At 41.5% G+C, this 23,781-nt stretch overlaps 2 protein-coding genes and 1 pseudogene across 3 annotated transcripts in view; all 3 read left to right on the top strand.

Annotated features, from left to right (window-relative positions):
* The first annotated feature begins 6,368 nt into the window (after nucleotides 1-6,368).
* On the top strand, nucleotides 6,369-9,101 carry LOC142841850 (coiled-coil domain-containing protein 66 pseudogene; annotated as a pseudogene).
* An 8,439-nt stretch (nucleotides 9,102-17,540) lies between these two features.
* Nucleotides 17,541-23,781, top strand: part of LOC142860339 (sulfotransferase 2A1-like) — a 124,922-nt gene continuing 118,681 nt past the window's right edge. Inside the window, exons 1-2 of one of the 2 annotated variants that reach the window (XM_075991472.1) lie at nucleotides 17,541-17,690; nucleotides 19,533-19,741. In XM_075991472.1, coding sequence (XP_075847587.1) covers nucleotides 17,558-17,690; nucleotides 19,533-19,741 — 342 coding nt within the window. In that variant the 5' untranslated portion in view covers nucleotides 17,541-17,557. The remainder of the gene's footprint in view (nucleotides 17,691-19,532; nucleotides 19,742-23,781) is intronic. The other variant, XM_075991463.1, reaches the window with a different exon arrangement.
* Nucleotides 18,573-19,093, top strand: LOC142841866 (small ribosomal subunit protein uS15). The gene has a single exon (XM_075958965.1). The coding sequence runs from the start codon at nucleotides 18,582-18,584 to the stop codon at nucleotides 19,020-19,022; it is 441 nt and encodes a 146-aa protein (XP_075815080.1). The 5' UTR covers nucleotides 18,573-18,581; the 3' UTR covers nucleotides 19,023-19,093.

Raw genomic sequence — 23,781 nt, forward strand, 5'->3', positions numbered from 1 at the left:
TGAGAAAGCTTGGAAAAGAATAGAGTAAAGCATGTTTCTTATGGCAATTTCTCGGGTATACTCTGCTTGCCAGAGGCAAGCAAGCGCCTCATCTAAGAGAGGCTTCCTGACTCAGCTTTAGCTGCAAAGCCTGCAGCTCATTAAGAGGTCCTGCCATGAAACACTTAAATGGTGTTGACGAAAAGCTGAACGCATGCTTTTCGGTTTTAAGCTGTAGCAGGAAAAAAAGCTGTGCCGTTTAAAAATGCCGGCTTTCTGGGCCATCCTGCCAGGGCAAACTCTGACTGTTTGAGGCAGGAGGGCCAGCTACCGAGAGAGGACTTGAGTGTTGTCTGTTGTAGCTCGCTGGCTGGCAGGGACCTTGAAACGCCATAGAGGTGTGGCTATAAACCTGGCTGCAGCCTGTATATCCGCCATGAGGCTGGAAAGCTAAGGAATGGGCTGGATCCAGCCGTCAAAGCCACGCCTTTAGTCCTACTGAGATTGCTTGGTAAATTAAAGACTCATGTGGTCAGAAAAAGAGAGATATACAGTAAAGAGAGATTCAAAGACAGAGAAAATTTCTGAATGGTTTAAAGTGTGTTAAAAATATATGCAGACTAAAAGTTAAAATTCTTAAAGTAAACCTCTGTGACTTCAAGGTGTGGTAGCACACGCCTTTAATCCCAGTGCCTAGAAGGCAGAGACGAACAGATCTCTGAGTTCAAGGTGTAGTAGCAAACACCTTTAATCCCAATGCCTGGGAGGCAGAGACAGGCAGATCTCTGAGAGTTCAAAGACAGCCTGGTCTACAGGGTTATTCCAGGTCAAAGATATGTGCTCAAAAAACAAAAAGTTAACCTAGGAATGTCACAGCTTAGATTCTTAAGCGTCTAGTGATTTAAAGGCGTAAATCAAAAGTGCTCCTGGATAGTAAAAAATTGCAGATTCACAATAGGACAGATTCAGACCACTAAATGAGTCACACTGTTGGATGAATGTACGTAGGCTTGGGAGAGAGAAGAAAAAGAATATAGAGAATAAAGTTAATGGTTTAAAAAAAAAGGTAAAGTCTTTAAAGAGACAGAGTACAGATAGTTAAGAGATTAAAAGAAATAAATAAAAATAAGCTACATAAAAATGGAAAATTCACAGAGAGTCTGGGTTATGTACATTGTGTTTTCTTTAAAATTTTTGACTGTGAAGGAGCTAAGTACAGAGAGACATTTCATTATATGGGCTGCCAAGTGGAACCAGAACGGATATCATGAGGGTATGATTTCAGAATTTGGATCTAAGGATATGATACTTTGGAAAAGAGATTCTTCTTTTGTTTTCACAGAGGATGAGACCCTGTTCATTTCTTCTATTCCGATTTGGTATGATGGACCACGTCCTCCTGAAGGGTTGCTGTGAACATCTTCAGAAAATTGCTTTGCTCAACTGCCAACTGAGATGAAACTAGCCCACAGGTTATACCATGAAAGACCTAATTATCAACGCCCCCATTCAGCAGGAAGCAGTTTGGAGAGAAAAAACTGCGCCCGTGTTCCCAAATATGGTTTATAAATGTTCTTTTACATTTAAAGGGGGATATGATATAGACATGAATAATTTGCATTAGTATAGATTTTGCTTTATTTATAGAGATTTAAGGTCAATTTTGTTATATGTATAAGTGTTTCTGATTTTGATTAAGGTATTATGATTGTGTAGTTCATTTAAATATGTACTGTATAATTAAGAAATATAGGTTGTTAATGGATAATCATCAATAACAGTAAAGCTTGTAGTCATGTTAGTTAGATTTTCTAGATATATAGAGATATATTTTAGATAGACATTCTTCATGTCTTTCAAAGATTACAGAATAGGACATTAAATGTTTTAATAACATAGGACTTTTCATGACAATGAGACACTCTGCTCCTGGCAGCACCAATCTACTTCAAGCAGAAGATGGGCATCAAAGAGGATCCTTATGGAGTTTGATAGCCATTTGGGCAAGAAACTGCTCTTGACTGGACTATTGCATAAACTGGACAAAGAGAACCCACAGAGAGAGGACTGCTGAACTTGCCTAAGGTGAGATGATCTTTCGGGGTTCCTGATTCATGAAAGAGTCTGCGAGACATTCTGCAGGACACATCAGAAAGTGACTGAACTGTCTTTGGAATTTCCTGCTTCATGAAAATGTCTGCTGGATACTATGGGCCTGAAGGCTGAAGATGGATGCCCCAACGGTACAGAGGAACTTTGGGTGACTGTCCAGGCAGCGAGATGTCTCTGTCCTTTCTAGAGTTTCAAAAGTTGCTTTTTTCTTATTTGCTTAGGTAGTATTGTATCTTCTGGAGTCTTTAATGGAGTTAAGAATAGTTAGTTATAGTTTTCCTTAGTTATGATAAAGTTTATTGTAATTTTTTTGATAACTGTTTTGTTATATGTAATTTTGCTATGTTAAGGTTAAAGCCTTCCTTTTTTTGTTTAAACAGAAAAAGGGGAAGTGATGTGGGAGTGTCATATATCAATCTGTTGATTTCATTGGCTAAGCAATAAAGAAACTGCTAGGCCCATTTGATAGTCCCACCCTTACGTGGGTGGAGTAAACAGAACAGAACACTGGGAGGAAGAGGAAGTGAGGTCAGACTCGACAGCTCCCTTCTCGGGAGCAGACGCTTCAGCAGAGACGCCATGCTACCTGCTCCAGGGAAGACGCACACTATGAAGCTCCGACCTAGAATCTTCCCGGTAAGACCGGTGCTCACAGATTATTAGAGATGGGTTGATTGGGATATCAGAATTAGCCAGTAAGGGCTAGAGCTAAGGGCCAAGCAGTGATTAAAAGAATACAGTGTCCGTGTAATTATTTCGGGGCATAAGCTAGCCGCAGCCCCGCCGCCCATATTACTACAAAAATTCCTGTAGGAGAAATTATGGAAGGCAATATGACTAGAATACAACTAAGATTTGGATTTACCCTATCCACATGTGCCTCCTGTAATTTTTCCTCAACCATTGTCAGTTCTTTTTCTGTTTCTGTTGTTAATTCTCTAGGATTATTCAAATCTTTCTCACCATCTAACGTTTTGTTTAAATGAATTATTAGATCAGGTATTATTCCAACAGCCAGTCATAGATTGGAAATGTAAAAAATCTACAATAAACTGTATTTTTACTCTGTGACATTTGGGCAAAAGGAATAAATAAATTGTATTTATAGAGACTTTCAAACCTCATTCAAATAGCCTATGGTGTAAGACTTTTATAAACTTACATTTCTACTCAGAATATTATACTTGAATTTCACTTTCAATTCTTTTTGGTAAAAATGTTTAGTGGGCATATAAAATTATTGGCATCATTATGAAACTCTGATATATACATGCACAACATTGTAATTTACTCAGTTTGCTCATCCACTGCCAAGTCCTGTGCTTTTGTTCCTATTATTACATTCTTTTTCCACATAGTGCCCTTCTACTTGCATGTCATAAAGACACTTATATTTAAATCAGAATGTGAAAATGGGTGAAAGAATACAATATTGTTTTTATATTTTTATGGTTAACGGGAAGTTTTTCCTGATAGATAAAATGGAGAATACAGCAAGAAGCGTCTGGGAAAGTCTAGAACAGGGAGAGAAAATAGTAGACTAAACATGACCAGCAGAATTGGCCAGGACATGATTTGGGGAGCAAGAAAGGAAGATCAACAAACAGAAAGCCAAGAGAGAAAGACTCACCAAGAAGATCAAGAGAGTCAAGAGAATAACAGGGTTACATAGGAATCAGAATCTGGGGAAAGGAAATGTATAACCTGGAGAAATTTGGGGAGAAGAGCTGAAAGGAGCCAGGACACTGAATATCTCTGTGGACTCTCCAACAGGCACTTGGCCAGAGAGCTTGGAGGTCAGCATGCACTTTGGTATGCTAATAGGCACTACAATTCCTTATTTGTCTTGTGTGTCTTTTGGCCTGACATACCAGTTTATTGTTGATGATAAGGGCCCATGTAATCTTTTCTGTAACTTGCTGAAATTAGAATATTGTCCGTACCAGGAAAGTTTGGAGTGCTTATCAATGGCTGGGAGGAATGAAAGGAGTACAGGCTGGGTGACACCTCTTTTGTTTTCTTTACAGGTTCTGAGGGACCACCTGTGGTTCGCATACTGGAAACAGGTTTGGAACAGTCTGAAAATTCTGGCTCAAGCCACAGCCTCAGGACAGTTTGAAATTCCATCAGAAGCATCTAGTTTACATTGGTTTTCAGCAAGTCTCGGGCTAGCTGGTTTCTATTTGGAGCAGTTTGAAGTCATTAAGTGATTAAAAATCTGATGGGACAGACAGAAATTAAAGCAATAAAGTAAAGGAGTTGGAAAATCTTTTCTGTGCTGTACCCTTGAAACTTCCATATCTGTGCTCCTGGTAGTTGTGGTATGGTAGTATTCTTGAAGACAAGAGGTAGCAGAGAAAGAAAGAAAGAAAGAAAGAAAGAAAGAAAGAAAGAAAGAAAGATAGATAGATAGATAGATAGATAGATAGAGAGTCCACTCTTCAGAATAGACAGTAGGCTTGGGGAAACTTAAGCTGTTGATTGACAGGATTACATATCTGGAATTTGTTTGATCTGTGACATGTGAATCCATGACTCCTTGAAGCTTCCATAAATCTTTTTAAGTTTCCAAAAAGAGTTAAAGGTTTTAGATATATTAGCAATACCACTAGTTATAGTTTGTACTGAAATTCTGGGCTCTGAGTTCACCTGGAGAGAAGAGTGACTGGGTTCCTGGCTGAAGGGTCCTGCTCATTAATTCCTAGACCCCAAAGCACATCCCATACCCCATTTCCACACAATGAAGCCCCAGAGACCTGCTAGCAGCCTCCCCACAATACCTCCCCCCATTGGTATCTGTAACCACCAGAGCCTTGGTCTTGACTGCACCTGGAAAAGTGAGTGTCTAGGTTCCTGGCTAAAGGGCTCTTCTCTCTATGCCCTAGTAAGCCGAAGCACATTCTGCACCCCACTCCCACTAATAAAAACCCCAGAGACCTTCAGCCTCCCCATGATCTGAACCATCACCACCACATCTGTCATTTACAGAGCCTTGGTCCGCCTACATCTGTAATGGTGGGTGTCTGGGTTCACAACTGGATGGCCCTACTTTCTAGGCCCTAGACCCTAGAGCCACATGTTAACCCCCATCCCCACCCACCAACACCCCAGAAACATGGGCTCTGCCTCTCTATGCCCGGAAGCATCCCCCACTACAATTGTGACCACAAAAGAATTGACCCTGACTGCACCTGGAGAGGTGAGTGTCTGGGTTCCCAGTTGGAGGGTCATCCTCTCTAGGCTCTAGCCATTGGAGGCACACTCCAAGCCCCACTCTCACTCACCAAAGTTCCAGAGACCTGAGAATAGTCTCAACACACCCCCAACAATCCCTCACCACATCTGTGATCACTGGACTCTAGGATCCTCTTACACTTGGAGGAGTAACCACTGGGGCCTTGGCCCCGCATATACATGGGTGAGTGATCACCAGAGCCTTGGCCCAGGGTGCACGTGGGGGAGACCAAAAACTGCATCTGTGACCACCAATAAGACAGTGGATTAACCTGGAGGAACAGCAGTCCCCTAACCCACAAGCCCCACCTGTACCCATTGGAAGAAGAAATGGGTAGACAACAGTGTAAAAATACATTCAGCAATATAAAGAGCTATATGGCACAGTCAGAAACTAGTGGCTCTACACCAGCAAGAGCTGAGCATCCCAATGCAGAGAAAGCCAAACAAAATGAGCTTAAACATAACTTTATGACGATGATAGAGACCCTTAAAGAGAAATGAAAAGTTCCCTCACAGCGGTGGAAATAAGAGGAAAAGACAAACAAAAAAATTTCAAAGAAAACAATTGATCCCTTAAAGAAAGCCAAGAAAGAACTATCAAAAAGGCAAAGGAAATAATCAATATTTGATAACTGAAATACAGAAAACAACATAAAAACATGAACCAAGATAATTTTGCAAATGGAAAAAAGATAGCATCTTCAACAAATGGTTCTGGCATAACTGGATGTTAACATGTAGAAGAATGAAAATCGATCCATATCTATCCCTATGCACAAGATTCAAGTCCAAATAGATTAAAGACCACAATATAAATCCAACCACATTGAAGCTAATAGAAGATAAAGTGGGAAGTAGCCTTCAATTCCTGGGCACAGAAGACCACTTCCTAAATATAACATCAGTAGCACAAACACTGAGAGCAACAATAAACAAATAGGACCTGCTGAAACTGAGAAGCTTCTGTAAAGCAAAGGACACAAACAATAAGACAAAAAAGGTATGTTACTTGCGCAGCCGCGGCGACCTGGGTACACAAGTGGCCTGGCAGAGCAGCTGGTGGGCGACCTGGCCATGAACTTAGGAGATGGCTTATAGCTTGAAACTGAATTATTGGATGGAAAAGCCAAGCTGATACTGTCTCCATATGAGCATAAATCAAAAGTTTCTGTGAAGATGGGAAATAAGATCAAGATTGCAAAATGTCCTTTAAGAATAAAACAGACTGGACGCATTCTAAGATCAACACAGAATTCTTACACTGGGAGTGAAAACGTTTTTCAAAAGAGGATAATCAGTTCAGAAACTTCACAGGCAAGATCTGAGAAAAGCAGATTGCCGTTTTCACCGTCTCAGGGTTCATGTCAGCAGCATGCAGAAAAAGACTGTCTTCATTTCCCGAAAGAGTCTTCACCTGCAGCCTCTACCGTCCAGAAGATTATAAACACCGCAGATAAATGCCCAGTGGCTCAACAGAAGCCTTGCAAAACACACGTCAGCGAAAACATGAACAGCAGCATGGTGTGTCTAACCCAAGACCAACTACAGCAGATTTTGATGAGTGTGAGCCAAGGAAGTGGATCTGTGTCCCTAGCAGAAAATGGAAAGGAGGAGAAAGCAAGCCAAGACAGTTTCCAGTTGATCAGTGTCCCTAGCCAGCCGAAGGGTGTGAATGCCACAGGGTCACTGCAGAAGACGGAGGCCGTCTCACCTGTCTCAGATGAAGGGAAGTGTGTCCTTGGTAGAGCTCAAGAGGCCCTTCATCAGTATGAGCAGAAAATGGCCATAGAGAATGAGGGGAAGCCAGCTGACATATTCAGTATTCTGGGGGAACGGGAGCGCGATGGAAGCTTGTTGGAAGCCAGAAGAGTGCAGTGGAAGAAAGAGCTGGATGAACAGGTTGCCTTAAAAAAGAAAGAAAAAGAAGCTTCTCAAAAATGGAACGATCTTTGGAAAAAAATCTGAAATAGAATGTGAGAAACTTCACACCCTTGACCAGTCTAAGGGCGAGGAACATGACAGATGGGCACTTTGATTCCTTAAAGAGTCATGCTGGCTCTCGATCTCAGCTGTCCTGTCAATGGACACACCAACCCCTGGAGTCCTGTTGTGTCTCTCCTGACACTCAGGAACTGGCTGATGTCCACAGTGTTTACACACCTTCACTTGACATCCAGCTGGAACCTTCAGAAGAACAGAAAGCCAAACCTGTTACGGATATGACTGTGTCATACAGTCAGAAAACAAACTTTCTCCGTTCTATGACTGAGCTCTTGGACCCAGCACAGACTGAGGAGCGGGAAAAACGCCGGCACAAACAATTAGAGCATCAGAAAGCAATCATGGCTCAGGTAGAAGAGAACCACAGGAAGAAGCAACAGGAAGAAGAAGAAAGAAGGAAGAGCAGGAAGAGGAGCAGCGCTTGGCTCTGGAACGGGAGGAGATGCAGAAACAATAAGAAGAGGACATTCTGAAGCAGAAACAAAAAGAAGAAATCATGACTCTAAAGACAAATCAGCTGTTCCACACCATGCAGCGCCCTCAGGAGTTGGCGCAGAGACTGAAACAGGAGCAGAGGATCCGAGAACTGACTCAGAAAGGCCATGACACATCCAGGCTGATTAAGAATCTTGGCTCAATAGTGGATTATAAGGCGTCCACTACCATTTCCAGTTCAGGAAGAGATGCTGAGGAGGCTGCTGAAGAAACCCGTGCAGCTACCCCTTCCACAAACTCTCCCAGGATGGACATTGGCGTGCAGACAGATGACTTAAATTTAGGAATTTTCAACAATGAGCTACAACACTGTGGATCATTAACAGAAAGGGGCACTAGAAACTTTTCTTCTCCAGAGATTTCTACAGAATTTAACGGACATAGTAACACTAACAAAGACAAGCAAGAACTAGGTATTGCTAAAGGCACGAATTTAGACAATGAAACCAGCTGGCATAACGGCCAGTGTAATCAGTACAGAAGAACAGAGAAACAAACAAAACATAGTATGAAGAAATGTCCTAAAAAGCCCGCTTGGAATATAAACAAGCCTCTGAAAAGTATGTCCCTGCATCAGCAAGGTACCCCATCCCTCTCCAAAAGGAGAAAGAAGAAAAAAAGTTAAGAAAGCAGATGGAGCTGCTTCACTTACTAGAGAGAAACAACCCTGAGAACCTCTCCCAAAATAGAGGCCCTTCCTCACAAGTTCTTGCGCCATCTCATCGAGAAACTGAGTCAGAGAACAGGTTGCAGCTAATCAAAAAGGCAGAAGAACCTCTGAAAACTTCAGATGTTAAAGAATGGTTCCAGTTATCAGCAATAAAGAGTAGAACTCAGCAAACTCTGATTCAGTAACTCGCCATTAAAAAAATAGTGACTATGAAAAAGAGAACCTGGCCTTAGGAGACGGTCAAACTCAGTTATCAGAAGAGATGTCTGAGACAACTCACTTTATTCCCTATGTTCGAACAAATGAGATCTATTATCTTGACCCAGATGCACCTTTGTCTAGGCCATCAACCCAAGAGAACCAATACCAAAAATCTCATGATTGTGACCAACAACATTTAACTCTGACCACACCAGGGATCCACTTCTTAATCCTAAATTGGTGAAAAACAGGTATCGACAGCAAGCTATCCTTAAGGGGCTTTCAGAATTAAGACAGGGTCTTCTCCAGAAACAAAAGGCGCTGGAAACAAATCTCATACCCTTAACTGCAAACCAAGAAGATAATTTTAGTTCTTCATTTTAAATATGCTCACCACTCAACTGCATTTTCCAAGCACCCAATGAAAAACTTCACATTATGTAAGAAAATGCTGTATTTTTTAAAGACAATAAAACAATTTATAGTTTTAAAAAAAAGGCAGCCTACTGAATGGAAAAAGATCTTCATCAACCCCACATTAGTCAGAGGACTGATGTTCAATATATACAAAGAACTCAAGAAGTCAGATGTCAAAATTCCAAATAATCCAATTAAAAATGGGGTACAGAACTAAACAGAGAATTCTCAACAGAAGAAACCCAAATGACCAAAAGTAACTTAAGGAAATGTTTAACATCCTTACTTATCACGTAAATGAAAATCAAAATGACTCTGAAGTGCTGTCTTACACCTGTCAGAATGGCTAAGATAAAAAACAACAATGATAGCTTATGCTGAAGAGGATGTGGAATAAGGGGAACACTCCTCCATTGCTGGTGATAATGGAAACTTGTACAACTACACTGGAAATCAGTATGGCAGTTTCTCAGAAAATCAGGAATCAACCTTCCTCTGGACCCAGCAATACCACTCTTGGGATGTTCAATCATACTACAAAGACAATTGTTCAACTATGTTCATAGCAACATTATTTGTAATAGTTAGAAACTAGATGCCCCTCAACTGAAGAATGGGTAAAAAAATGTGGTACATTTACAGAATGGAGTACTACTCAGGGGTAAAACAAAATGACATTTTAAATTTGTATGCAAATGGATGGAACTAGGAAAAAAACACCCAGAGTGATCTAACCCAGACCCAGAAGGATGAACATGGTATGGACTAACTCATAAGTGGATACTAGCTGTAAAGCAAAGGATAATAAACCTATGGTCCATGACACTAGTGAAGCTAAGTAACAAAGTGAACCCTAAGAAAACCATATATAGATACAGCTGGAAAGGGAAAATAGACAAGATCACCTGACAAAATTGAGAGCATGGGGGCAGGGGGCGAAGGGAGGACAGAAGGCGGAAACGTGAGTAGAAGGGGAGGGAGGAGAAGAATTAAAAGGAATGGGATAGTCAAGATGGAGGAAGAAGGGAGATGAGAGCAAGGAAAGAGATATTTTGATTGAGGGAGCCATTATGGAATTAGCAAGAAACCTGACACTAGAGAAATTCCCAGGAATCCATAAGGATGACCCCAGCTAAGACCCTAAGCAATAGAGGAGAGGGTGCCCAAACTGGCCTTGCCCTGTAATCAGATTGATGACTACTTTAAATGTCACCATAGAACCTTCATTCAGCAACTGATGGAAACAGAGGCAAAGACCTGCAGCAGTGCATTGGGCTGAGCCCCCAAAGTCTAGCTGAAGAGCAGGAGTGAGAATGTGAGCAAAGAGGTCAAGACCATGATGGGGACACCTACTGAAACAGTCTACCTGAGCTAATGAGAGCTCACTAACTACAGCCAGATAGGGGAGGAATTCAGCATAGGACCAAAATAGACTCTGAATGTGGTTGACAGTTGCATGGCTGGGACAGATTGAGGTGCCACTGGCAATGACACCAGAATTTATCCCTACTGCTTGTATTGGCTTTGGGGAATGCATTTTCCTTGGAGGGATACCTTGTTCAGCCTAGATATAGTATGGAGGGCCATGGACCTTTCCCAAAGCAGTGTGCCTTACCCTCTCTGAAGAGTGGATAGGAGTGGGGTGGGGGTGTGTGGAGTGAATGGGAGGAGAGGAGGGAGTGGAAACTTGGATTGGTATGTATAATGAAAAAAAAGATAGTTTGTTTTCTTTTAAAAATATTCAATACTAAAAAATACTGGCAAAAATAAAAATAAATTTTAAAAAAGAAACATTACTAAAGCTTAAATCTCAGATCAAACAAACCCCACGCAGTGGGGGTTTTTAATACCACTCTAGAATCACTGGATATGATTGTCAAACAGAACCCACAGAGAAATGAAGGAACTAACAGAAGATATGACTCAAATAGGTATAATAGATATCTATAGAACATTCCACCTGAACACATAAAAAAATAGCTTCTTCTTAGCACCTCTTAGAACTTTCTCTAAAATTGTCCAAATACTCTGTAACCAAGCAAAACTTAACAGTTACAGGGAAAAATGGAATAACCCCCTGCATCTTATTTGATCACCAATTGCTTTAAGTTAGAAATCAGCTGACTTCAAACCCTACTTCAGAGCTACAGTACTGAAAACAGCCTGGTATTGGATTAAGAACAGACAGGAGGACCAACGGAACCGAATAGAAGACCCAGATATCAATCCACACATCTTAGAAGACATGATTTTGAAAGGTCTGTCCTTTCGGAAGGGCAAGTGTGTGCCTGACTGGTGGCCAGCCAGACTCCTTGGAAAGAGAGCTCAGGTACCATTCCCCTAAACTCTCTGGCCATTCAGCGGGGTCTTCTACCTGGCTTCTGCCTTACTCTTCTTATCCCATCTCAGCTTGACCTTCAAGCACCCCTTTCCATCTGCGGGGTCATAGGATCCCCCAACTCAGCCTGCTTCAGGGCTGAGGGTCTGAGGACAAAGTGGTGAAGCCAGCTGCTGCATGAGTTTCTTTGTCCCACAGAGCCTACACCCAGCAAATGTGCCTTTTCGTCTGTGAGGTCCCTGGCCAGCAAGTGGCCTGGATCCTGTACCAGAAGTTCCATCCCTCAGGAAGGGTAAGTGAGTGCCAGACTGGCTGGTCAAATGCCCTGAGAATGGAGCACAGGCACCCCCCAATTCTTTAAACTTTTTGATCATTCAACAGGGCTTCTCCCTGTCTACTGCCTTTCTCTACTTACCTCATCCTAGCTTGCCCCCCAAGCACTTCTTTCCATCTGCGGGATCCTTAGATCCACCACCACAGTCTATTTCAGGGTGGAGAGGGTCTGAGAGACTCCAGTGCTGAGGGGACCTAAGAGAGGGCAGACCAAGAAAAACGCCCAAGTACACAGGTAGCCACAGCAAAGGTCAAACCATGCCGCCAAGACTCTCCTAACATCATTTGAAGGAAGAGATCGACAGGTGCCGATGCAAAAATTCCTCCAACAATCTGAAAAACAACACGATAACACCAGAATCCAGCAAATTTTACAACAGGAAGACTTAACACCCTAATCCAGAAGAAGTAGAAGAAATAGACTTTAAACATAACATTATGAAAGTGATAGAGTCCCTTAAACAGGATGTGAAAAACCCCCTTAAAGAAATGGATGAGAAGAATAACAAAAAGTTTGAAGAAATGAATAAATACCTCAAAGATACCCTAGGAAACCAAGAAAAAGCAATCAAACATGTAATGGAAATGAAGACTGAAGACATGAAGACTGAAATGGAGGTAATAAAGAAAACACAATCAGAGGGATGGCTGGATACGGAAAATCTGGGTAAATGAACAGGGACTACAGAGACAAGTATAACCAATAGAATACAAGAAATAGAAGAAAGAATCTCAGGCGCTGAGGATACTATAGAGGAAATAAACCCATTGATCAAAGAAAACAGCAAATCCAACAAATTCTTAACACAAAACATCCAGGAAATCTGGGTTACCATGAAAAGACCAAACCTAAGAATAATAGGAGTAGAAGAAGCAGAAGAATTACAGCTCAAAGGCCCAGAAAATATATTCAACAAAATTATAGAAGGGAACTTCCCTAACCTAAAGAAGGATATTCCTATGAAGGTACAAGAAGCATACAGAGCACCAAATAGACTGGATCAAAAAAGTCCCCTCGCGAAATAATAATCAAAACACAAATTATACAGATTAAATAAAGAATATTAAGAGCAGCAAAGGAAAAAGGTCAGGTAACACATAAAGGTAAACCTATCAGAATTACACCTGAGTTTTCTATGGAAACCATGAAACCCAGGTCTTGGATAGATGTGCTGCAGAAATTAAGAGAGCATTGATGCAAGCCCAGGCTACTATACCCAGCCAAGCTTTCTTTCACCATCAATGGAAAAAACAAGGTATACCAGGATAAAAACAGATTTAAATAATAAGTAGCCACAAACCTAGCCTTATAAAAGTAATAGAAGGAAAATCACAACCGAAGGAACCCAACAACACCCACAATAACTTAGACCTCTAACAACTCTCCACAAGAACAACCCAAAGAAGGGAAACACACAAACTCTACCACCAAAACAAAAATAACCGGAGTTAACAACCACTGGTCATTAATATCACTTAATATCAATGTACTCAAATCACCTATAAAAAGGCACAGGTTAAGAGAATGGATGCAAAAACAGGATCCAACATTCTGCTGCTGACAAGAAACACACCTCAACTACAAAGACAGAGATTTATTGAGAATAAAGGGTTGGGAAAGGGTTTTCAATCAAAGAGACCTAAGAAACAAGTGGGTGTGGTTAACAAAATTGACTTCAAACTAAAATCAATCAGAAGAGATGGAGATGGACACTTTATACTCATAACAGGAACAATTCATCAGGATGAAGTCTCAATCCTGAATATCTATGCCCCTAATATAAAAGCACCCACATATGTAAAAGAAACATTACTAGAAAAAAAAAAAAAAAGAAACATTACTAGAACTCAAAGCACACATCAAATCCCACACACTAATAGTAGGAGACTCCTCTCTCACCAATGGACAGGTCAACCAGACAGAAATTTATTAGAGAAATAAGAGAACTAACAGAAGTAATGAATCAAATGGACTTAACAGACGTCTATAGAACATTCCACCCAAATAGGAAAGAATATACCTTCTTCTCTGCAGCTCATGGAACCTTCTCAAAAATTGATCACATAATTGGTAACAAAGCAAACATTCATAGAAACAAAAAAATTTTAGTAACTACCTGTGTCTTATCGGATCACCATGGAATAAATTTAGAATTTAACAACAATTCTAACCTCAGAAAGCCTACAAACTCATGGAAGCTGAACAGACAACTACTGAACCACCTCTGGGTCAGGGAAGAAAAAAGAAAGAAATTGAAGTCTTCCTTGAATTCAATGAAAACAAAGACACAACATACTCAAACCTATGGGACACTATGAAAGCGGTGCTAAGAGGAAAGTTCACAGCACTAACTGACCACATAAAGAAAATGGAAAAAGCTCACATTAGAGACTAAACAGCACAGCTGAAAGCTGAAGAAAAAAAAGAAGCAGACTCACCCAGGAGGAGTAGAAAATCGGAAATAATCAAACTGAGGACTGAAATCAACAAAATAGAAACACAGAAAACAATCCAAAGAATCAATGAAACAAAAAGTTGGTTCTTTGAGAAAATCAACAAGATTGACAAACCTCTATCCAAACTAATCTGACTGGGAGAAGATCTTCACCAACCCCGCAACTGACAAAGGTCTGATCTCCAAAATATAAAAAGAACTCAAGAAACTAGACCGTAAAAGGCTAATCAACCCAATTATAAAATGGGGCACTGAGCTCAACAGAGAATTCTCAACAGAAGAAGTTCAAATGGCCAAAAGACACTTAAGGTCATGCTCAACTTCCTTAACAATCAGGGAAATGCAAATCAAGACAACTTTAAGATACCATCTTACACCTGTCAGAATGGCTAAAATCAAAAACACCAATGATAGCCTTTGCTGGAGAGGTTGTGGAGAAAGGGGTACACTCATCTATTGCTGGTGGGAATGCAAACTTGTGCAACCACTTTTGAAAGCAGTGTTTCGGTTTCTCAGGAAATTCGGGATCAACCTACCCCTGGATCCAGCAATACCACTCTTGGGGATATACCCAAGAGAGGCCCTATCATACAACAAAAGTATATGTTCAACTACGTTCATGGCAGCATTGTTTGTAATAGCCAGATACTGGAAACAACCTAGATGTCCTTCAATGGAAGAATGGATGAAGAAAGTATGGAATATATACATATTAGAGTACTACTCAGCAGTAAAAAACAATGACTTCTTGAATTTTGCATGCAAATGGATGGAAATAGAAAACACTATCCTGAGTGAGGTAAGCCAGGCCCAAAAAGAGGAACATGGGATGTACTCACTCATATTTGGTTTCTAGCCATAAACAAAGGACATTGAGCCTATAATTAGTGATCCTAGAGAAGCTAAATAAGGAGAACCCAAAGAAAAACATATAGGCATCCTCCTGAATATTAACCTTCTTCAGGCGATGAAAGGGGTGGGTGGTCCTTGGACTTCACACAGGGCAGGGAACCCTGATTGCTCTTTGGGCTGACGAGGGAGGGGGACTTGATTGGGGGAAGGGGAGTGAAATGGGAGGCAGTGGCAGAGAAGAGACAGAAATCTTAAATAAATAAATAAATAAATAAATAAATAAATAAATAAATAAACAAACCAAGAAAAAAAGAAAACAACTGATATGCATGCAGTAGCAACTTTTGCTTGTTACTCTACTGTCTGGAATGGGAAGGGAGGAGTAACAGTAGCTCTAGGAAAGCCCCACCCATATATAATAAACAAAACCTCAGCCAGGGCACAATTAAGTCATAAAGTAAAAGCTGTCTAAAGTAAAATAAGCTGTTGAATCTATTTACAAACCAACACAATGATATGATCAGTAGTATTTAAGATATAGGAGCACCCAACCATCAACCCCCACACATTCAGAAATGTCCTGAGCTTTGAATACATGGTCGCCTCTTCCTAACAATCAAGATTTTTTTTTTTTTAGCTAGAACCAATGGTTCTTGTTTCAGGGGTGAGAGGGGCTGTGTGATGTCAGAAAGTAACTCTAAGTCTACAAATCACCTGAAGCATTCAGGTGTCAAAGTTGTGTTTCTAGAGCTGCTCAGAAGATGTTTCAGAAAGTCAAGCATCCTTGTTAACTGGTGCTAGAGCAGCTGTTGCAACTGGAGCTTCAGCTAATGCTGGATCTTCAGTTACTGCATGGGACAGTCGGAACTAGAGTTGTTTCAGGTTAAGCAGGCTCTGGAGCTGCAGATGGGTCTTTAAAATCAGGCAGGTCCCTCTGGAGACAATACCTGGCACCCTCCCAGGTCTGATCACCATAGAGAAAAGTTTCCAGGCTGTGGTTCACTTTGGAAATAGAGCCGAGAGAGAATGTGCCTGGAGACATGGACTCTACACTGAGAGAGAAAGGGACAATTGAGCAACCACAGGGACAGATTGACCCAGCAGCTGTTTGTGAGCTTCCACTTATCTCTGGCAATCATTACAGAACATTCTGGAACTTCTTTTCTTTATTATTATGCCTTGGTTCCTGAACTAGGTCTGCAAAACAAAAAAAGACCGTGAAAGACCTGAGTGCCCCAGACTTGGCCATAAGGTGAAGATACTGAATAGAAAAAAGCATGGTTAAATCAATACCTACACACACACACACACACACACACACACACACACACACACACACACACACACAGGTTTGGAGGCCTTGATGCCTAGAAGGAGGTAGGAAGGAAAGAGGAGGAGGACTTGACACCAAAAGACTAGGGAAGCTTCAGCTAGAAAATCTGGGGGTTTTACTTATATCTCTGATGTGTAGGTCCTTAATACTCTGTTGAGACATTAGTGTGGATCCATTTTGTTACCTCATTTAAGGAGAAAACTACTACAGCTTCAGAAGCACATTTGTTCACCATCTCCAATTGTCCCAAGCTGCCTCAAGCACAGCAGATATGTCCAGGGGTGGGACATTATAAATGTTCAGATGACTTATGCAGAATATGTATTCCAGCAGTAGGAGAGAGGGACTAGAGACAGACAAGGGTCTGGCACTCCATCACTCAAACTTTCATACAATTTCCACATGTTTCTTCAGGCTAGAGTACATGCAAGAATTGAAATATTTTTGCAGCAGGAGCTTTTGTTCTTAGTTGTACACACTATGCTACTTTTACTGTTTCCTGGGACTTTTGAAAAAACTTTCCAAGTGCTCAGCTCAGAATACATTCACATACAAACAGAAGTAAATGGACTCAGTATGTTATAATAACATGTGATTATGTGCTTGTATCAATGAAAATTAAAGAACACATACATATGGGAAATAAAGAGATGGTTGGATGGGGAGAGGGCAAGGGTTGGAGTCATATATGCAGCTAAGGAAATTTGAGTTTCTGAAAAGACAACCACTATTTAAAAAAGAAATTGCTTGTTGCAACATTTTGTATGATCTCTGTAATTTTTTGCACATTTGAAACCACCCTGAAAGCTAAATTGAATTAGAAAGCATGATAAGTGAGTCCCATTTCTATGACCTAGCACTTATTATTGAGTTTCTGGTTTGGAGTCATGAACTCAGGCTCAGAAATGCTCAAGAGTGAACTCTGTATGAGTTCACAATTGCTTAATACAACAACCTTTGACTTATTGTTACAATATCTCTTTCTTCATCTCAGTAGTTAGTTTTGGAATGAACTATGGACTGTTAATGATTTCTTTTCGCTGTACTATAAATGTCAGCTCTTAAGATTATCTAGAAGCTGTACAGGTGGCTAAAGGTGGAATCCTAACAGCACCCACAAAGAACTCTTGGCCATGTTAGACTACCTTTGGTTTGAAGGAATACCTTTCTCTGCAGTCTTGACTGAAAAAGAAACACTTGATAAAGTTAGTGATAAGTTTGTGGTTAGAGATGCAGATCCAATCATGTTGACTTACCCCAAATCAGGTAAGGACTGTTAGTGAGAATGATCTTGAACTGTATGAGGAAGGTTGGGACTTTGATCCTCATTAATTTAGGCAATGAGTGGAGTGTCCTGTATATCAGATGTTTAAAATGCTTTGTGGGTAAGGAAAGCTGTGTGTCAGCACATTCACACTCAGAGAAAGACTTTAGCCTGCTATGTGTGGTTGAAGATCAGTTAAGACAAGAGAGCAATGTTGCCTTAACTTCTCTTAGGATTAGTTGGCTGGGAGAGTTGTGGATGAAATGGTAGGAAGGGAGGGAGTGGGAATTTGGGTTGGTATTTTTTTTTTAAATCTAATAATTATTTTTTAAGAAAAGAAAGAAAAAAAGAGAGCAATGTCAATGGATTCTAAGGCAGACTCTGGCATTGTTGTGTCTCTGTGTAGAAAAGTGAGTGAAAGAGGGAGAATCATGAGAATAAAGAAAGGAAATAACATCAATAGAAAAAAAGGCATGGATATAAGAATATGTGATGGAGAGTAAAATGTCATGTAGAGAATTACCATGGTTCTTGTTCAGGTTGTAGAAAGAGTCTCAAACTCAACGAACCAAAAAGAGGCATCATGACTTTTGGGGAAGGGATGTTTGCTGGGTGGAAGAAGCATTGACCAATAGGAAAGTAATAGGTTCCTGACAAGGAATGTGCAATAACTTGGAAAATGAAGGACAGTGGAAATCAGGATAAAGATTCAGATAATAGCCCAGGAAAGAAAGGTAGGTAAATATCCACTGATAAATGAGCATGCAAACATGGATAGACTGTGTGTGTTAAATAGACAATAGGGGTATACGTGTGGCGTCACTTCCTGCATATCTTGCCTTCCTGCGGATTTTCCTCCCTCGTTGTCTCTTTGCCTCCAGACCTCCACCATCATGGGTCGCATGCACGCTCCTGGGAAGGGCCTGTCCCAGTCGGCGCTGCCCTACCGTCGCAGCGTCCCCACGTGGCTGAAGCTGACGTCTGACGACGTGAAGGAACAGATTTACAAACTGGCCAAGAAAGGCCTCCCTCCCTCCCAGATAGGTGTGATCCTGAGGGACTCGCAGGGTGTGGCCCAGGTCCTTTTTGTGACTGGTAATAAAATCTTGAGAATCCTTAAATCCAAAGGCCTTGTGCATGATCTCCCTGAGGATCTCTACCATTTGATTAAGAAGGCAGTCGCTGTCCAAAAGCATCTTGAGAGGAACAGAAAGGATGCTAAATTCTGCCTGATTCTGATAGAGAGCAGAATTCACCGGCTGGCTCGTTACTATAAGACCAAGCGGGTCCTCAACCCAACTGGAAATATGAGTCATCCACAGCCTCTGCTTTAGTGGCGTAAATTCCCTTGTATACACGAGCAATAAAATCACTTTGAATAAGAAAAAATAAACTAAATAGACAATAGGGCATTTATTTATCTTATGGACAAGCAGTACTCATAGACACACTGCAGGATGGATACATCTCATGGGCATTGTATTAAAAGATTCTAGATTTTTTTCTAGGTAGCTATAACAGATTTTATAACTTCATCCCTGTGAAATATCTGGGATATTCAAATTCACTGCACCAGAATGTAGACTGATGACCGTCCAGGACTGCTAGGTATGTTTAGGAGACAGGTGAAGTATACTGAGTATAATCTCAGTTTTTCCAAGTGCAGCATTGGGGATGTGTTAGATCAATATACTTTGTGCTAACACCATGTAGACATTATGCATACCACAGTTCTGTGTACTTGGAAACTGCTGCAGTGTAAATAGTGTGACTGTAAATTCTACTTGAGGCTTTTTAATAAATAATGTTGAAATTACTCACCATCAAATTTCCTTCTTGTTCAGGAACTAACTGGCTGATTGAGATTGTCTGCTTGATTCATACCAAGGGGAATCCCCAGTGGATTCAATCTGTGCCCATCTGGGAACGCTCACCCTGGGTAGAGGCTCAAATAGGATATCCAATTTTAATCAATCAGGAAGGACCACGCCTCATCAGCTCTCATCTTCCCTTCCATCTTTTCCCCAAGTTTTTCTTCAGTTCCAAGGCCAAGGTCAGTATCCAGTAATTGAGAAATCCCTGATCAAATGCTCATTGAACTTATTCTACCCTGACAGACCCTGGAGCTCTTTTTTAAATGGACTCTGATTTTGTAGGTTGAGGGAGGAAATCTGGGATTCTCATGCACTAGGTCATATTGATGTGTTCCCGCCTCAGACTAAATCAAAGTACCATGATGTCAATCACCACACAGTGATCCTGGCAGATATATGACAGAAAGTGGAACAACACATTAGAGCCTCAAAGTACTACATATACACGTCAATGGAGTTAAAAGTATAGTGTACAGTAGATATTACTGTTTTTCTGTCACCAAAGTAAGTAATTAATTAATTACTTAGCTAATCTTGATCCTATAAATACGCCATGAACAGTGAGTGAATCACCCAACAAGACTACCTCATAGGTAAAACAGCATGAACAGGCATCGAAACATGTAGATGTTCAACATTTATGGTTCATCTGTATCCACTGTGTCTTGCTGGGTCTAGCTGTCCATTGAGATCTGTAACCACAGGAATCACCCATGTTCCTGATAGAAGAACTACAGAAAGGATCAGAAATATTCATAGCTTCTTGTTAGTAAGAACATTTACTGGAAGTCCCTCCACCACAGAACTTAATATTATTTAATGCTTAAACTGCAAAGACACTCTTAGAAGAACTACCTCTCATAAAAATATCACAATTCCCCCGCCCTCTTTTGGCGCGAGGCATTGGGAGCTGGGTCCCAGTCCTCCCGGCGCCCGGGCGGGCTCCACTGCCTTTGTTTCTGTGGCCTGCCTGCACCAAGGAGGGTAGGCGCTTTGTTTGCGAGCTGCCCAACCAGCACGGAGGCCTGATCTCTCGGCCCCAGGAGAACCAGCGTTGGGGTGAGTTTCTGGCCCGCGGTGCCAGCCAGGGACGGGGATCTCGGGGGTCCCTTGGCCTCCTGTCTTTCTTGGGCTCTCTGCAGGACCTCTATTCCCTGGTTACTGCCTCTTTCTTCCTGGCCCACCCAGCTTCCGTCCAGAGCCCTCCCCACTTGGGCCCCCCCCCCCCCCGCCCTCTTTTGGCGCGTGGCATTGGGAGCTGGATCCCAGTCCTCGGGGCACCCGGGCGGGCTCCACTGCCTTTGTTTCTATGGCCTACCTGCACCAAGGAGAGTAGGCGCTTTGTTTGCGAGCTGCCCAACCAGCACGGAGGCCTGATCTCTCGGCCCCAGGAGAACCAGCATTGGGGTGAGTTTCTGGCCCACGGCGCCAGCCAGGGACAGGGATCTCGGGGGTCCCTTGGCCTCCTGTCTTTCTTGGGCTCTCTGCAGGACCTCTATTCCCTGGTTACTGCCTCTTTCTTCCTGGCCCACCCAGCTTCCGTCCAGAGCCCTCCCCACTTGGGCCCCCCGCCCTCTTTTGGCGCGAGGCATTGGGAGCTGGATCCCAGTCCTCGGGGCGCCCGGGCGGGCCCCACTGCCTTTGTTTCTATGGCCTGCCTGCACCAAGGAGAGTAGACGCTTTGTTTGCGAGCTGCACAACCAGCACGGAGGCCTGATCTCTCGGCCCCAGGAGAACCAGCGTTGGGGAGAACCAGCATTGGGGAGAACCAGCGTTGGGACAAGCCAGGGTTGGGCACGGAGACCTGATCCCTTGGTGCCAGGAGAGCCAACATTGGGGAGACCGCGTTGGGTTGGCAAGGAGACCTGATCTGGTAAAAGAAGACCCATAAGGGAGTATTTGGAAGAAGAGATGGGCAGACGCCAAGGCAAGAATTCGCCCAACAAACTGAAAAGCAACATGAAGCCACCAGAATCCAGCGACCTCACAACGGAAGGACATGAACACCTTAATCAAGAAGGAGAAAAGTTTGACTTCATGAAAGTGATTGACGCCCTTAAACAGCATGCAAAAAACGCCCTTATAGAAATGGATGAGAAATATAACAGAAAGTTTGAAGAATTGAATAAATCAGTGAATGATACCCTAGAAAACCAAGGAAAAACAATCAAACAGATAATGGAAACAGTTCAAGACTTGAAAACTGAAATAGAGGCAAAGAAGAAAACACAAACAGAGGGCCGGCTGGACATGGAAAATCTAGGTAAACGAATAGAGACTACAGAAACAAGCATAACCAGCAGAATACAAGAGATAGAAGAAAGACTCTCAGATTCTGAAGATACCATAGAGAAAATAAACACACTGATCAAAGAAAACAGCAAGTCCAACAAACTCTCATCACAAAACATTCAGGAAATATGGGACACAATAAAAAGACCAAACCTAAGAATAATAGGAGTAGAAGAAGGAGAAGAAGTGCAGCTCAATGGTCCAGAAAATATATTTAATAAAATTATAGAAGAAAACTTTCCCAACCTAAAGAAAGATATACCTATGAAGGTGCAAGAAGCATACAGAACACCGAATAGGCTGGATCAAAAAAAAACATCCCCTCGCCATATAATTATCAAAACACAAAGCATTCAGAATAAGGAAAAAATATTAAGAGCGGCAAAGGAAAAAGGCCAAATTACTTACAAAGGTAAACCTATCAGACTTACACCTGACTTTTCCATGGAAACCATGAAAGCCAGAAGGTCCTGGATAGATGTACTGCAGAAACTGAGAGACCATGGATGCAAGCCCAGATTACTATACCCAGCCAAGCTTTCGTTCACTATAAATGGAGAAAATAAAATTTTCCAGGATAAAAACAAATTCAAACAATATGCAGCCACAAATCCAGCCTTACAGAAAGTAATAGAAGGAAAATCACTAACCAAGGAATCCAATAATGACCACAATAACTCAGACATCTAGAGACCCTTCATCAACACAAACCAAAGAAGGGATACACACAAACTCTACGACTAAAAAAAAAATGACCGGAGTTAACAACCACTGGTCATTAATATCACTTAATGTCAATGGTCTCAACTCACCTATAAAAAGGCACAGGCTAAGAGATTGGATAAGAAAACAGGATCCAACGTTCTGCTGTTTACAAGAAACACACCTCAACCACAAAGACAGGCACCTACTCAGAGTAAAGGGTTGGGAAAAGGCCTATCAAGCAAATGGACCTAAGAAACAAGCAGGTGTGGCCATACTAATCTCTAACAAAGTTGACTTCAAACTTAAATCAATCAGAAGAGATGGAGAGGGGCATTTTATATTCATAACAGGAACAGTTCATCAGGATGAAGTCTCAATCCTGAACATCTATGCCCCTAATATAAAAGCACCCACGTACATAAAAGAAACATTGCTAAAATTCAAGGCAGCCATCAAACCGCACACACTAATAGTAGGAGATTTCAACACTCCTCTCTCACCAATGGACAGGTCAATCAGACAGAAACCTAACAGAGAAATAAGACAACTAATGGAGGTAATGAAACAAATGGACTTAACAGACATCTATAGAACATTCCACCCAAATAGGGAGAATACACCTTCTTCTCTGCAGCTCATGGAACCTTCTCGAAAATCGACCACATAGTCGGTAACAAAGCAAACATCCACAGTTACAAAAAAGTATTACTAACCACCTGTGTCTTATCAGATCACCATTAATTAAAGTTAGAATTCAACAACAAGGCTACCCCCGGAAAGCCCACAAAGTCATGGAAACTGAACAGTCAACTACTGAACCACACCTGGATTAAGGAAGAAATAAAGAAAGAAATTAAAGTCTTCCTGGAATTCAATGAAAATAAAGAAACAACATACTCAAACTTATGGGACACTATGAAAGCAGTCCTAAGAGGAAAGTTCATAGCACTAAGTGCCCACTTAAAGAAAACAGAGAAAGCTCACATTGGAGACTTAACAGCCCACCTGAAAGCTATAGAAAAAAAAGAAGCAGACTCACCTAGGAGGAGTAGGAGACTGGAAATATTCAAACTGAGGGCTGAAATCAATAAAATAGAAACACAGAGAACAATCCAAAGAATCAATGAAACAAAAAGCTGGTTCCTGGAGAAAATCAACAAGATTGACAAACCCCTATCCAAACTAATCAAACGGCAGAGAGAGAATTTGCAAATTAATAAGA

Source organism: Microtus pennsylvanicus, chromosome 1 (assembly GCF_037038515.1).
Source record: "Microtus pennsylvanicus isolate mMicPen1 chromosome 1, mMicPen1.hap1, whole genome shotgun sequence".
Taxonomy (NCBI): Eukaryota; Metazoa; Chordata; class Mammalia; order Rodentia; family Cricetidae; genus Microtus; species Microtus pennsylvanicus.